The following is a 15,487-nucleotide window of genomic DNA, read 5'->3' as shown; positions in this document are numbered from 1 at the left end:
GACATGAGTCTGCACAGCTTGCTCTTCTCTCCCTCACCCCTCTGTCCCTCTCTGCTGTAATCTGAGCTACCAGCAGCCAGAGCTGTAGCATGGAAGTTACTGACATCAAGCTAAAATGGTAGCTGGTTTTTAAACAAACAGAGAGAGCTCAGGTATGGTAAATCTTTCTACTAATTAAATATAGGGTTCTAGCTTGCACTATTGTGGCTAATCTGTTCGCAATAAAATGCCAAAATGCTTCCTTCTCCTTTAATGAAAAAATTGAAAAGTGTCTGAAATCATTATGGTATTTAGGGTACAGCTACGGAAACCTGAGATGCGAGTAATTCATTTTTTATTTTTGTTTATTTCAGTATGGATGTTCGTGTAACCTAATGAACGTAGACAAAATTTTGGTGCCACAGATTGCCCAGCCTGGTCTCTGGCTTACAGTTGTCCAATTTATTGTGCTTCCCAGCATTCCAAAATAGTATACATACATTAATATTTAATAGGACTGGTTTGCAGCAAAGCTTATTAGTCATTAAAATAGTTCTGAAGCAAAAGATTGTGGGTACGCTATAATTATGGCTAACAGACATCCTGCTGTTTATTGAATTTTCCTTCCTCATTGTTTTATCTCAGACAGGCAGTGCATAATGCATGCAGGTTGTGTATATCATGGATTGAATGTTCTAGTAATGTTTCAGATGGCAGAGGACTATTGAGCTGTTGGGCTGCAATAAACTGTTTTGCCAAGTGCTGAGCTTGCTTTTGATTTCTTAAAATATTGAACAAAAAAAAAAAATAGAAAAACCATAATTTATTTTCAGTGAATACTGGTTTCCTTAGAAAGCAACTGTCAGGTATGTATAATTTTGAGGTTATCACCTTACACCTTGTATAGAGATTAACTTTACTAATCCTTGGCGAAAGAAATAAGATGATTCAGCAGTGGGTGAAAAATAGTTTTGCAATTATTATTTTAAGCTAACATTTTATATATATATATATATATATATATATATATATATATATATATATATATATGTGTGTGTGTGTGTGTGTGTGTGTGTGTGCTTTATGGCAGTGAGCTAATAATTAAGCATCCTTTATTTTAGTTAACAGTTAATTTTACAGTTTTTACAGTCAGTAGCTTTGTCCTTTAAAAATGACTCACTGGGCCCTGCATTGTATCTTTGAGAAGTTTAATAAATAGCATTTTAGATGTGTGTAGTAAAACCAGTCTCACTTCCTTAATTCTTATATATTTTTCAAACATTACTACTAATTGGGCTCATTTTGAGGGACCTGAAAGCCTCACATAACACCAGATCCTTCTGTGTGGGATTAATCAAGTGGTTAAAAGAGGAAAACTTAAGTTGCCTAATTTATTCCTCTTGTTAATTCTAGGGGCAGTATCTTGGCCAACAGCTTGATAGGATACTATAGATTTATTATTTCTAGACTTTTTAGCAGATTTAATATTAGTGAATGCATCTGTAAACATTTATATTTTATTTCTGTATATCTGCCTGTGCTGTTTTGGCTTTATAACCTGCTCAAAACAAAGCATTTGCCAATTTCCAATGTGTCTGAGAGGCGCCTTTTCAAGTTGCAAAGAGATATCAACTGCAATCATTAATAATTCATTCCAAGAATATTAATAAGTAGGTCAGTCATATTAATGATTACAGTTAGCAACACTTCCATTTTTCTCATTTGAAAACAACCCGACGCCAATAGAGAAAAGTATTTGTCTTGTGTTTCTGAGCTTTCTCCTGAGATTCAAAATTGTTATAGTCCCTAAGTAACACAATGCAGAAGTATAAATTTGATACATATTTTCAGCATGAACAGAAATACTTTACTTTATGATGGCTCAATTCGGAGATTTGAAAGTTATTGGTCAGACAGACCAGTCGTGTGCACATGTAGGGGTTCTTTGACTTTTATAATATTATGTGAAAAAGTCTCTTGTGCTGCTTGGCAGTGTGCCATTTTGGCTTGTTAGACCAGGGAAATTAGTCTGTGACTGATAACATGAATTGGTTGTTTGCAGCAAAAAACAGGTTAAGGAATCCTCTGAAAATTGGTAATAAATACTAAAGACTAAAATTCATTATCTCTAATTACAGTCAGTTTTATATAATGATATATACTGATGTCAAGTGCTTAGTGTCGGAGGCAGTATAAAGGGTTAAATGGAAATATAAGGCAGACAAGTCTGTACTTGATATGGATACATTCTCTTAAAGTTAACTGTTATTACAAGGTAAAAGTCAGTTAAAATACAGTAAAATATAAAAAAATACTTAAAAAATATATTGCGGAAAAATGGCATTGCTATTTTTAGGGTGACATGTTTATAATTTGATACATGGTAGGATGGAGTATTACAGGCAGTCAAAGGTTGAATTTACCAGGGTAGTTTATCTTAGGGGCAGATTTATCAAAATGTGAGAGAAATTTACCACAGAGAAATTTACCAACTTTCTATTCATTCCTATAGGAATTTTTAAAAGCCTATTTATTAAATGGTGAACTCAATCTCACATTTTGATAAATTTGCCCCATAGTGTTGACTACAGGAGGCTGAGTTGTTAATATAGCCTTTCTGTGATTGTGGAACCCTGGTTTAGTTTTTTTTTTTTTTGTTGGGGGGAGGGAATGGGGTGGTTTAAATAAAAGATCCTGGTAGATGATACATATGTTCATTATGGGATCTACCTCCATAGGTCATTCCTTTGTTCTTTGACTTACAGTCTTTCTTATACAGGTATGGTATCTGTTATCCAGAAACCCATTATCCAGAAAGAGTCTATGGGAGATGGTCTTCCCATTTTTCAGAGCTATTATAAGCAACTCATTTTAATTTTTAAAAATGATTTCCTTTTTCTCTGTAATAATAAAACAGTACCTTGTACTTGATCCCAACTAAGATATAATGAATCTTTATCGGAGGCAGAGTAATTTGATTGGGTTTATTTAATGTTTAAATGATTATTTAGTAGACTTGAGGTCAGGACATCCAAATTATGGAAAGAAGACTCCTTATTCTGAAACCCCAAGGTCCCAAGCATTCTGGATAGCAGGTCCCATACCTGTACAAGTAAGCATAACCGCATATATGAGCCCAATCATTTTGGGTCTACTTTCATAAATTTGCTAGAAAGGTTTGTAACATGTTTCCCTCCCCCTGCTGGGACATATAGCCCAATATATAATAAATTATTAGTGGGGAAAAAAAGCATGCATTGCAAAAATGTTACCTCTGCACAAGTTAAGATATACTTTGTGAACACATTGTAACACAACCTCCAACAGAAAAATTGTGCCTAACAAATCATGCCTCTTTCAAGCAGGTATTGAATTAGCTTTCTATAGAGCTCACAACTGTATAATTACATTGTTTAAAAGTCAATATTCATGTCATCACTAACGTTTTAAGGTAAAAGCTTGCTTGGGTGCAGTCCATACTTGTATACAAATGAGCACTACAGTACAGATCTGCACTCACAGGACTTATAAATCAAAAAGGTGATCTATTTGAGAACAAACGTAATGTTTTGGCTAATGTTAGGTTAGTTCTCAAGTCCTGTGAATGCGAATTTCTACAGTGGATTTTGTACCAAACTAATGTGCTACTTGCAGCTTACAGATAATAAGCAATCAAAAACTAATGTGCTACTTGCAGCTTACAGATAATAAGCAATCAGTCATGTTAAAAGGGTACAGACATTTTTGATGTCCACTAATATTTTCCTAGTGATACACATTCTGATATTGCTTGCCTGGTTAGTTCTTGGCAATCTATTCATTACTGGAAATGTTTCCTCAGTGAAGCTGGTTTTCCTTTGCTTGTTTTCCATCTCTTTGTTTAAGGAACATTTCTTAGATGAACTATTATTCTGTGTGTGTGTCCTTGTTTGAAGGCGGTTACTTTCCATTGTGCAAGTGGGAATTTTTTTTCCTCTATTATTTGCCCTGTGTAAGATAGGAGACAACATTTTTTTGCATTATGCTTCATTAAAATGTCTGTGTTTAATCAGACTAATGTTTGCTTGGTTGAAAGTAAATTAACTAAATAAAATACTGCTGGGCTGTTCTCCACTCAGTGTTCCTGCGCTCAGGCGGAAGCTGTACTTGTCAGTGCACATAGACAAAGCTTCAGAAGAGGCAGATCCTAACAAAGCTAACTGAATCCATATTGGTGATTAAACAATCCTATTGGGTCTATTTAATGTTTAAATGAACCCAGATTCTTGAAACCTTAAGTAGCAAGAATCTGGGTTAATGGATCCCATACCTGTACTATGTATGCTGGGTGAAGGGTTCATCTTGCGCATGCCAGGAAAGATGTATATCTAATTAAGCATGGGCATATAAAGAAGGTCCCCTAGATATACCACACGTCCTCTCATGAAGTATAAAATGTTTTATATGGGAGGAGTCATAGGTCAATGGAAGTTTCAATGTTTTTTTATATTTGAATGTCCACATTGCAAGACCACTACATTCTATAATACTTAATAAGGACTGCCTTTTAAGCTTGACTTCTTCTACGATCTAATGGCCTATAGTTGTAAGTCATACTCATTAGGTTTAACCATATTAAATAGAGAAAGAAATTCTTAAAATAGATTTGTCATTCTTACAAAGTAGAGCATCATACAGAATTTTCTGTCTGAGAACCTGACATTTAAACTTTTGTGCTTTGGGTATGTACGCATTGCCTTCTTTATATGCCTCTCCATTTGTGTTTAAGTTACTATAGGGGGATTCATTAAAACTGTTGTTAGTGGAGAAAAAATGAGCAGTGCAAACAATTGTACCTACACGCAGACATTCTTCCTTTTTACTTGTTAGTATTCATTTAGGTTTGCTAATCTGCAAAGGTATTTAGAGACTAAACAGCCCAAAGAACACTTCCTCTTCAAGCTGTGGTAAAAAGCATGCTATGTGCATTGTAAAACTGCAGTGAAATAACAGGGGTAATATTACTTTGTGAAATGTATTTTATAACTTTTAAAATTCATGCATTGCTGTTTGAATATGTACTTGAAATGAGCACACCTTGAACACACATCAAACAACGTCATATTCCTTGAATAGCGGAATTGACGCATACAGTACCTTTCATCAATATTTATTTTGTTGGAGTTCTCCACATTTTGTTGTGTAACATCCTGGAATTGGAATAGATTTAATTGGGGTTTCTTCCGTTTGATTTACAGACCATACTTGACACTATGAAGGTTTATTTTTAATGTGACTTAACATTTGGTAGAATCCCCCTCCCCTTTGGCTGCAATTGCAGCTCCAGGACTTTTGACGGTAATTCTTAGCCAGTTTTGCCCATTTTACTTAGCTACATTGCTTAGGCTCAGTCAGGTTGGGTGGGGGGGCTATTGGTGAACAAATTTGGCCACTGATTCTTAAATGAATTGGGCTTTAACTGGGCCATTCTAAGATATTCAGGATCTTGGTCCTAAATTCTCCAGTGTAGCTTTGATTGTATTCTCGATGGTAAACCTCTGCCTTGTCTTAAGTCTCTTATAGACTGAAACAGGTTTTCTTCTAGAATCACAGTGGCTCAGTAAGTAGCACTTCTTTCTGGCAGTGGTTGGGTCCTGAGTTCGATTTTGGCTTGGGCACTATATGCAAGGTGTTTGTATCTTCTCCCCGTGTCTGCACACTCCAATAACATGCAGGCAGGTTAACTGGCTTCTGCTAAAAATTGAACATAGTCTGTGTTAATGATAGGGACCTTAGACTGTATGCTGCAGGGTGTAAATGATCTATAATCTCTGTAAAGCGTGGTTGAAATGCGTCAGTGGTATATAAATAAAGGAAATAAGCAGATCATCCCATATTTGCCTCTGTCCATCTTGCCTTCTTTCCTGACCAGTTTTCCTGCTGTAGAAAGGCATTACCACAAAATGATGCTACCACAACCATGCTTCTGCCACACATTCCATTTTGTACTAAAACCAGAAATTTCAGCTTTGGTCATACAATTAAACCTTTTTCTCCATGTGTCCCCCCATGCCTTTCGGCACACTCAAGGAGGGCTTTGCAATATTTATTTTTAGTGACGTTTTTTTTCTAACAACTTCAAATTTTGGGTATCACCAAACCCTGATTGGTGCTTTTCCAGGACTTTATTTCAGACTTGTTTTGAAAGCATCATTTGACATTCCCTTGAGCCTTCCAGAAGACGTACAGTATTCTGAGAATATATAAACAGTTAACTTTGATTTTGTCGCTTCTGAAGGCAGTTGGCAGCACCAGAATTAAAGGCTCTTGCACACAGGCATTATCATTTAAATAAAGGCAAACAGACATTTTAAATTCTGAACAATTATATCTTATGGACCAAGTTACACAAACATGGACTCACCAAACATCTATAAACATAGTTACATAGTTAAGTTGGATTCAAGTTCAACCCTTCTAAGTGAAGGGTCAAATCATTCTGCAAACTGGCAGCATCCTGCATGAAATTTATGGTTTTGCACAATTTAGTATCATCAGCAAAAATAGAAACCGTACTCTCTATGCCCACCTCCAGGTCGTTAATAAACAAGTTAAAAAGTAAAGGACCAAGGACAAACCCCTGCGGTACTCCACTTACTACACTGCCCCAATTAGAAGAATGTTCCATTTACCACCACTCTTTTTAATCTATCCTTCAGCCAGTTCCTTATCCAAGACCAAATATTATGTTCCAGACCAGTCTTCCTCAATTTTATCATTAGGAATGATTAGGATGAGATGTTTGCTTGCAATTAATGGAAGATCTATGTTGCTCATCCTCCAACAAACACATACATGCATTTGCATAAGAGGGAGCAAAACTCAGCAAACCACCCCCCCGAAAAAATGCAATTTCTTGTTGGTTAAATAAGCCAGAATTATTCAACACATCTTTAATAGCCTCCATACCCCCATCATAAGGGATGGAGGTATAGAGGCTAGGCTAGTGACATCTAGACCAGCCAGTATTAGACTCCCCTTATAAATATGCTTCTGAAAATCCAATAGAACATGGGTTTTATGTATTAAGCTCTAAACTCACATTTTGATAAATATGCCCCATTGAATCTACCACCTCCTTATTATCGTTTTTAACAAAAATTACTTTTGTTAGACCAAACAATTTCAATTTACCTGATCCACCATCTGGTTTAAAAAAAAAAACAAAAAAAAACGTGCCTAAAGAATGGATATAAATCAATGTCACAATCCAGATCATCAAATTTACTGGTAGGGGCAAAGTTCAAGTGTTTAGATAGAATAATGAGTTGATCTGGCAACAAAAAGTGAGACGTTAAAGATCACCTGAACTTTATTCTGTGACGCAGTTGTGCCCTCCATTCTGTGGCTTTAGTTTGCCTTCTGCGACAGCCCTCTCCATGTTTTTTTATGGCAGGACTTATTGTCCATGACCTGTATGCCAGCAAATTCTGCAAATTCTGTACATTTATTTGTATTGGAAGTGGTAAAAATAAATTATAAAATGTCTTCACGTCTCTTTTTGACTTTTTTTTTTTTTTTAAGGGATCTGGAAGCTAGAGCACAGAATGGTTTTTTTCAGGCCCTATTTAAGCTCCCAAGGAAAGAGAAGCTTCATGAAGTAGTAGACTGTTGTCTTTGGACACCTTTCATCCGCTGCCACACAGCAGGAAAGATATACACATCTGATCGCTACCTATGCTTTGCCAGCAAGGAGGATGGACTATGTAATGTTGTCATTCCTCTAAAAGAGGTACCTATTCCTCAAATACAAATAAATAAATAAATATATATATATATATATATATATATATATATAATATATATTATATATAAAAAATTATGCCCATCTTTTGTTCTAAATTGTAATGCTTAGGTATTGTAAACACATTTTGATATAGGCATTAAAACAGGTGGGCTTCTGACACATAAGTAAAACATTTTATTTCTAACTGTATGTCCCTTGCTTATGGAATGCTTTTTTCTTTAATTCCTACAGGCACGGTAATTCTTATGATAAAAAATGTATTTGTTTTGTCTGATTTTTAGGTAGTAAGTGTCGAGAAAATGGAAGACACCAGCCTTCTTCCAAATCCTATCATTATCAGCATTCGACATCAGATGGCTTTCCAATTTATAGAGCTAAAAGACAGAGATAGTTTGGTTAATGGCCTGCTGTACAGACTCCAAGAAATCAGTTCCAGTACCCTGTCTGCCAGGCATAACGATCTGGTATTTTCTTTTACACTGATTTCATAGTTTACATAAAATAGAAGTGTCAGTTTATTTTATATAAATATTTAACTTATGTGAACTATTGTGCTTGGGATGATTGAGTGTTAACCATACTAATAATAAGCAGTAAGTCTGGGAGAATTGGTACTATGTATAGGGCATCACACTGAAGCACTGGGTTTTCTTTTTTTTTTACTGGTCAGAAGTTCAGACAAGATTGCTTTGGTAATATGAACATAATGGTTAACCAAAGTGAAGATGGAAATGAAAAGGAGAAGCCGTCATTGAATGCAGAAGCGTTGATGGCTATGTTTCATCAAACAGGAACTGAGAGCCCTGATGCTGGCATGGTATACTTTTCTCACACTTATTTATGGTTTTATCAGTAGTAAAAGAGGAACTTCCGTTAGCCTTCATGAATATGTATTTTAGGCTTTACTGTAGTTGAGGTGACTCTTCATTCAGTGCTTATAATGCTGAATTCTCTCCTTGGGTGCTATTGTGGTTTTGCTTCTAAGTATAACAAGGACACTTTTATGCCTTAAGAAATTTAAAGGAACAGTTCAGTGTAAAATTGAAACTGGGTAAAATAGACTGCACAAAATAAAAACAAACTAGCCAGAACGCTACTTCCTGCTTAGCAGTTCTCTAAGCTGTTAGCAGTCAGTAACCAATCAGTGACTCACTAACTGAACAGTTATGTCATATGTGGCCCCCTCTAAAGTCACTGACTAACTAAGAGGTTATTATTTTGCGCAGTCTATCTATTTTACCCAGTTTCATTTTTACACTGAACTGTTCCTTTAAGTGTTCTTAAAATGATTTTCATAATAATTGAGCCTTAAAGTACTATTTCCCCCAGTCTTTATGACAAATTTAAAGGAACATTTCACCTTTATGTAATCTTATACAATATAATTTTTTTCTCTTATTTCCTAGTTTAACTGACACAAATTAAAATGCTTACTCCTAACTGTGAGTCCAAATAGTATTTTCTACAACCTCCCTTTTTTGGATCCACCCCAGCATACAATTACCAGACTTTATAAAACTGTTGCTTGTGTACTTTCAAACTGTGTATAGTATCTGAAAGCCTGCACACCAGTTTCCTATCTGTCACTATCAGCTCAGTCAGTCAGCACAGTCTTTGCAGGCAGAGTGGGTGCAGCAGATGAGGTATTTTTACCTGTTTATTCAGTAGAGCAGCTGGCCACATATGATGCAAGATGTTTCTTTTTCCCTATTGCAGCCATTTTTAACTAAATTGATCAATTATAGCTCTGTTTCTAAGAGTGTTCTGATTTCATTGTGTTGCTGGGGACTGAAAATATTCTTGTCCCCTTTGGCGTGAGTGGCAATTACTGGCACCCAATAATAATTAGCATGCAACCTCCCTCATGCAATTTCTTTTTAAAGAAAAACGATAGTTAACACTGGAAGTAATTTTCTACTCTTTTCAGTCCAGGGAACAGATAAAAGAGCGGCTATGGAATGACCATTTTGCAGAATATGGGAGAAGCGTATGCATGTTCCGTACAGAAAAAATCCAGAAGCTTGTTGCAATGGGAATACCCGAGTCACTCCGTGGAGAACTTTGGCTTGTTTTCTCTGGTAATCTGCACTATATATCCTCAGGTCATTTTTGATTTAAGGGGTAGTGAATCAGATCTACTGAAGTTTGTACTAAGAGATGAAAACTGGTTATCCCCTATATGTAATGAACATTTGCTCAGGTGCATTAACCCAGAGATAAAGACTACATGTTTGCTTTAAAACAGGAGACCTGGAAATGCTACCTTTTGATTGGTTGCCATTGGTGACTAGACCTATAGCAAACTTTGGTACATATTGTATAACTAATTCAAAATTAGAACCATAGCACATCTTCTAAGTTTGTTTTCAGCATGCCATGTTGCCATATCTCCACACAACTGACCAAGCATATTACTTGTATTACTAAGGATGACCATGACCAGAATGTGCACAGCAATTATTATTATTATGTTATATTTTCTGTTCTTTCTCTGCCTTCCTTGCCAGATGCAGTAACTGAGATGGCATCACACCCAGGTTATTATGGTAGGCTAGTGGAGGAGTCAATGGGCAAGTGCTGCTTGGCGAATGAAGAGATAGAACGGGATCTTCACCGCTCCCTTCCAGAGCATCCTGCCTTCCAAAATGAAACTGGCATTGCAGCTTTAAGAAGAGTTCTGACTGCTTATGCTTACAGAAATCCCAAAATAGGATATTGCCAGGTGAAGTGATTTGTAGAAGGAACTATATATGCTAGATCTTAATGCCATGATAATAACAGTTTGCATTGTTTTGCTCAATCCTTATACTGTTTCTGCTTTGCATTAGGAATACATGCACCAACGGATTACTAGAAAAGAAAATACTTATTTTTATTTTGAACTATTTTTTATGAGTATTCTAGTATTTCTATTTGCAAAGCTTTTATCTGTTTTCTCACGAAGAAGAAAAATAAATGCATGAATTTCATGCACTAGTTTGCGGTAATGTTGTATATCACAGGAACTTTTACATTGTTATTTCTGTCCTGATCCACTTACCTGCCTTAGATTGTAAAACTGAAAGTTCTGTCTGTTAAGTACCTGCCATGCAATCTACATTTCCATTGTCTTCTTTAATCTGTGCCCTGTGCACTAGTCACTGCAAGGAAAAGGATTAAGAGGGATTCCTGACTTTTACAAACAAGTCATGGCTTAATTTATCAGGCTCATTTACCTATCTACTTACCCCAGTGCAGTTGAAGAAAGTTGCCAATAAGTATTTGGCTGTTCACTGTGTCATAGGATGATTGGTTGCTATGGTTTACTGTATAGGTCAAATTTGCCGGTGTCCCTAGGGACCCTATAGATTATTCATTATTTCTAATACAGAATATGTAAACAAGTATTTGTATTAGTGAATCTTGTAAAGTGGCATAAAGTGCGGTACTTTAAACAAACTGGTATACAGTGTAGTTTTATAATTAAACAATTTTCTTATATTTCATTTCAGTCTATGAACATTTTGACTTCAGTCTTACTTCTGTATGCCAAAGAAGAGGAGGCTTTTTGGTTGCTGGTTGCTGTATGCGAGAGGATGCTTCCAGATTACTTTAATCACAGAGTCATTGGTAATGCTGTAGTTTAATATTACATGTTCTGTCTTTTGCTTCTGATTATACGATAAGTGGTGTAGGTGGAGGGAAAATGTCCCATATTCCATAACTTTCTAAAGCACAGCTATGTTTGCTAAAGTAACATTTTAGAGCTCTGTGAAAAGATTTTCATGTACAGTATATTTGGAGCAGCGGTACACGCTCGCATGAAAATATCCTGGATACTATATGAAGAATATATATGGTTCTGGGTCAGTAAAATTTGGATGGATTTTATACCTTATAAGGTATAAAGGGAGTGTAAATTGTTCTTAATGCACATAGTTAAAGAAGAACTAAACCCTAAAAGTGAATATGGGTACAAAATGCCACATTTTATAGACCAACTGTGGGCGATATCGGGGAGCTTGAAGTTAAGCTGCCGAGTCGGTCCAAGGGACCGATATCGGCAGCTTCTATCGGCCCGTGTATGGGGGCCTTAAGTTCAGTAACTGACAGCAGCACAGAGCAGTGCAGTAAATCAGCAGAGAAGAAGATGGGGAGTTACTGGGGGCATATTTGGGGGCACAGATCTTCCCTGCTAAAGGGCTGTGATTGCCTTAGACTGGTACAGAAGCCCAAAACATAATGTACAACATTTCTGCCCTAAACTTTAGTTCTCTTTAAAATATGGCAGACTGTACTTTTTGTTTATTACTGTTTTAATACATGCTTTTACTGAACAAATGTAGAAGTACTTACCTTTACTCCATAAATCTTCCCAACATAACACCAGTATAATTGCTGTTTTGTAGGAGCTCAGGTTGACCAATCCGTATTTGAAGAACTTATAAAAGAGCGACTTCCTGAGCTGGCTGAACATATCACAGATTTATCTACGCTAGCATCTATATCTCTGTCATGGTTCCTTACCCTCTTCATAAGTATTATGCCTCTCCAAAGTGCTGTGAATGTTGTGGACTGTTTCTTCTATGATGGTATCAAAGCCATATTCCAGATTGGGCTAGCAATTCTGGATGCCACTGCAGTAGAGCTGTGCAACAGCAAAGATGATGGTCAGGCTCTCATGATCTTGAGCAGGTACTGTGTGTCAGGTGCAGTGTCTTTGTTCTGTCTAAACTGCGCTATGGCCTGAAAACAAAATTATCAGAGCTATCTCTTATATTCAGCGGCCCATTAACTTCTACTGCTACTGAGGTAAGCACCTCATGTGCCATAGCCATGTAGTGCTATAATGTAGAGTGTAGTGTTTTTGTGAAATAAGCAAGTAGTACGTTGCTAATTATTTTAGACTCTTTCTGTGTTTTGCTTAATGTAGTACTGGTCTGGGATATCAGCATCTTCATCCGAATAAATATATATGTGTATTATATATATATATATATATATATATATATATATATATATATATATATATTTTTTTTTTTTTTTTTTTACAATTTCTATTAACAGTTATAATGAGGTTAACAAAAAAATATTTCAGGTTTTTGGAACATGTTAAAAATGAAGAAAGTCCTCTACCACCAATCGGCAACTTGCACAGTTTACTCAACAATGAGCAAGAGGTGTACCCAGTGACCGACATAGCCGATTTGATTCGGGATTCCTATGAGGTATTCAGAAATTAATATCACTTTCTTCTTTTGTCTTTATACAGTTTATCCATTACGGTTGTGTCTTTAAAGTGTAGGACACTAGCACAGCTGGAGTTAAGTACCCACATTTTATTTTTAGGAAAGAAATGGTCACAGCACCCAACTCATTAAAGACATTAACATGCATCAATCCCTAATACCAAAACTGCATTCTTATGTCAGTTACAAGATGACACTAGAGGGATGTAAAAATGGTGGGCAAACAAATGCTTTGTGGCTGTGCTATAACTACATACTGTATTTCCGTCCCCTGAGTGCCTTGGGATAATTTAGTGCTAAACTGCAGCATGCATTTTTTAGTCCCAAGTTAGAGTGGTTGGCTGGTCCTCCCATTGCTTTCCTTTCCTTTCCTTTTGCTATAAAGTAAAGAACGAGGACATAGATTATTATTGAAAATAAATTACTTTCTACATATTTGCATTTGTACCCATAAAAAGGCAGCTTGCCTTAGATGTCCTTCAAAGACAGTGGTAGCCATATAATTATTTGTTTACCACCGTGGTTTAGGCAGAAAACCACATTAATCAAACCACCCAAAATAACCTATTACTGCTTCTAATATAAAGTAAAAACTGGTGCTTTAAGACAGCCGCTGCTCTAGCATGCAAACTTTGGCATGTCATCCCGTCCTGTTTGCTAGAGCACTGCAGTGGCCAAAATACCCTGCAATGGCATCCCACTGGCTAGAATGTAAATCGCCGGGGTAAAGCGTGACTGATCTCCCTGTGTGTCACAGCCCTAATAGTAGTTTCAGCCACCTACCAAGCACATTTGATGTTGTGGGGAAAAAAAAGTGGTAAGTGAGAGGCTATTATAAGAATAACTATAGTATGGAAAGCTGGGAGTTGTCAGCAAAAGTTTTCCACTTTTGCATAGTGTTCACTCATAAATGTGGTAAATAATGATAATTCATTGCTTCATCTGTCAAACAGTTTCCTGGGATTGTGCATATGAATAGACAATGCTACTATTTATAGCCAATAATCCAATCTTCATAGACGCAACATCTGCAGCTTCTAGTATGTTGATTTATTCACTACATTAAGCCATATTAACACAAAGAGTACTTAGTGTGTGTCAGTTTCAAAGGACTAATGTTTCCTTTCAGAAATTTGGCAATAACTCTGTGGAACAGATTGAGCACTTACGCTGTAAGCACAGGATACGTGTACTGCAAAACCACGAGGAAACTACTAAACAGAATGTTGTGAGTTTTTTTTCTTTTCCTTGTTCTGCATGTAGGCCAACAAAACTTCTTGTTTTGTCTAATGTAAGTTGAAATGCAGTAAGACCATGATGTTTATGCCTATAGCTATGTACTTAATGCAATTATGGGGAAAGCAGGGAGATGCATTTTGCTGAGAAATTATTAGTTGAGTGCATACTAATCAACAGACATGTGCAGGCAGAGTGTGCAGGATTTTTTTGTATGTCAGCCTGTGGATCCTGACCAATATCTATGTACTAGGATATTGATCAGTTTCTGAATTGGACAAGTTCATGATCTGTAGGCAGATTGGTCTAAAGCTGGCCATACACGTCAGATGTCGCCAAGCGAGTGGATCTTCACCCGATATCCCCACATACGGGTGGGCGATATCGGGGAGGCATGTAGGCGGTCCCCGATACGATTTTTTAACCTGGCCGATCGATATCTGACCAATTTCAGGCCAGATATCGGTTGGCCAGGCCCCTCGGTTCTGCCCCTACACGGGCAGATAAGCTACCGAATCGGTCCAAGGGACTGATATCGGAAGCTATAATCGGCCCGTGTATGGGGACCTTAAGAGTGTACCTGATCTGTCCGTATATGGCTGCCTTTAAAAAGGCCAAGAGACCATGCCTAGCATGAAAGTATAATCATTGCATGTTTGCTTGTTACATGCAGTGATATGGTAGGTGCTGACTTAAGGATTGCTGGTATGGGTTCTTGTAAAATATGTCACTACATTTCCCTCCTTGTCTAGCTCCGAGTTGTTGCCCCTGATGTGTCCTTTGTCCATGAAGAATTAGCAGACCTGTATGATATGTACAAGGTGAGCATCTGATATCTACATCTGGTTATAGTGTAAAGCAAGTTGATTTATTTGGCTGACGGTATTCTGCAGTATTATGCCATATCTATTTGATTGTATTTACAAAGCACTTCTTACTATAAAGAAAAGTTTTATTCTTAGTGGAGAATTGTGTGGACAGCCATGTGTCCTGGCATCTTTTGTACACAATGAATATCTTTGGCTAAACTATAGTGGGGGGATGCGCATAATTGCATGTCGAATGCAGCATAAAATCAGGGTGAAATGTTAGAAGACTGCAGTGATGTTTTACAGATGCTAGTACTGTATGTAAGACAAATATTTTTATAAATAAGCAAATAATACATTTTGTAGAAATAGTGTAGCGCAGCAATGGGGATCATTTTTTGACACATCCAGGAAATGTTGTGGAACAACTACTGCTGGGTCACATATTG

The 15,487-nt window shown here is 36.7% G+C and overlaps 1 protein-coding gene across 3 annotated transcripts in view; it reads left to right on the top strand.

Moving 5' to 3' along the window:
• The window catches only part of tbc1d8 (TBC1 domain family member 8), a 50,044-nt gene that overhangs the window by 28,719 nt on the left and 5,838 nt on the right, over positions 1-15,487 (top strand). For all 3 annotated transcript variants that reach the window (XM_012957666.3, XM_012957667.3, XM_018091630.2), the window contains 10 exons: positions 7,543-7,750; positions 8,047-8,229; positions 8,436-8,582; positions 9,693-9,843; positions 10,273-10,487; positions 11,257-11,374; positions 12,154-12,439; positions 12,843-12,972; positions 14,123-14,221; positions 14,982-15,050. In XM_012957666.3, coding sequence (XP_012813120.1) covers positions 7,543-7,750; positions 8,047-8,229; positions 8,436-8,582; positions 9,693-9,843; positions 10,273-10,487; positions 11,257-11,374; positions 12,154-12,439; positions 12,843-12,972; positions 14,123-14,221; positions 14,982-15,050 — 1,606 coding nt within the window. The remainder of the gene's footprint in view (positions 1-7,542; positions 7,751-8,046; positions 8,230-8,435; positions 8,583-9,692; positions 9,844-10,272; positions 10,488-11,256; positions 11,375-12,153; positions 12,440-12,842; positions 12,973-14,122; positions 14,222-14,981; positions 15,051-15,487) is intronic.

This window comes from Xenopus tropicalis, chromosome 2, assembly GCF_000004195.4.
Source record: "Xenopus tropicalis strain Nigerian chromosome 2, UCB_Xtro_10.0, whole genome shotgun sequence".
Lineage (NCBI taxonomy): Eukaryota > Metazoa > Chordata > Amphibia > Anura > Pipidae > Xenopus > Xenopus tropicalis.
The sequence above is the reverse complement of the archived record's forward strand: the minus strand, read 5'-3'. Positions and strand labels throughout refer to the sequence as shown.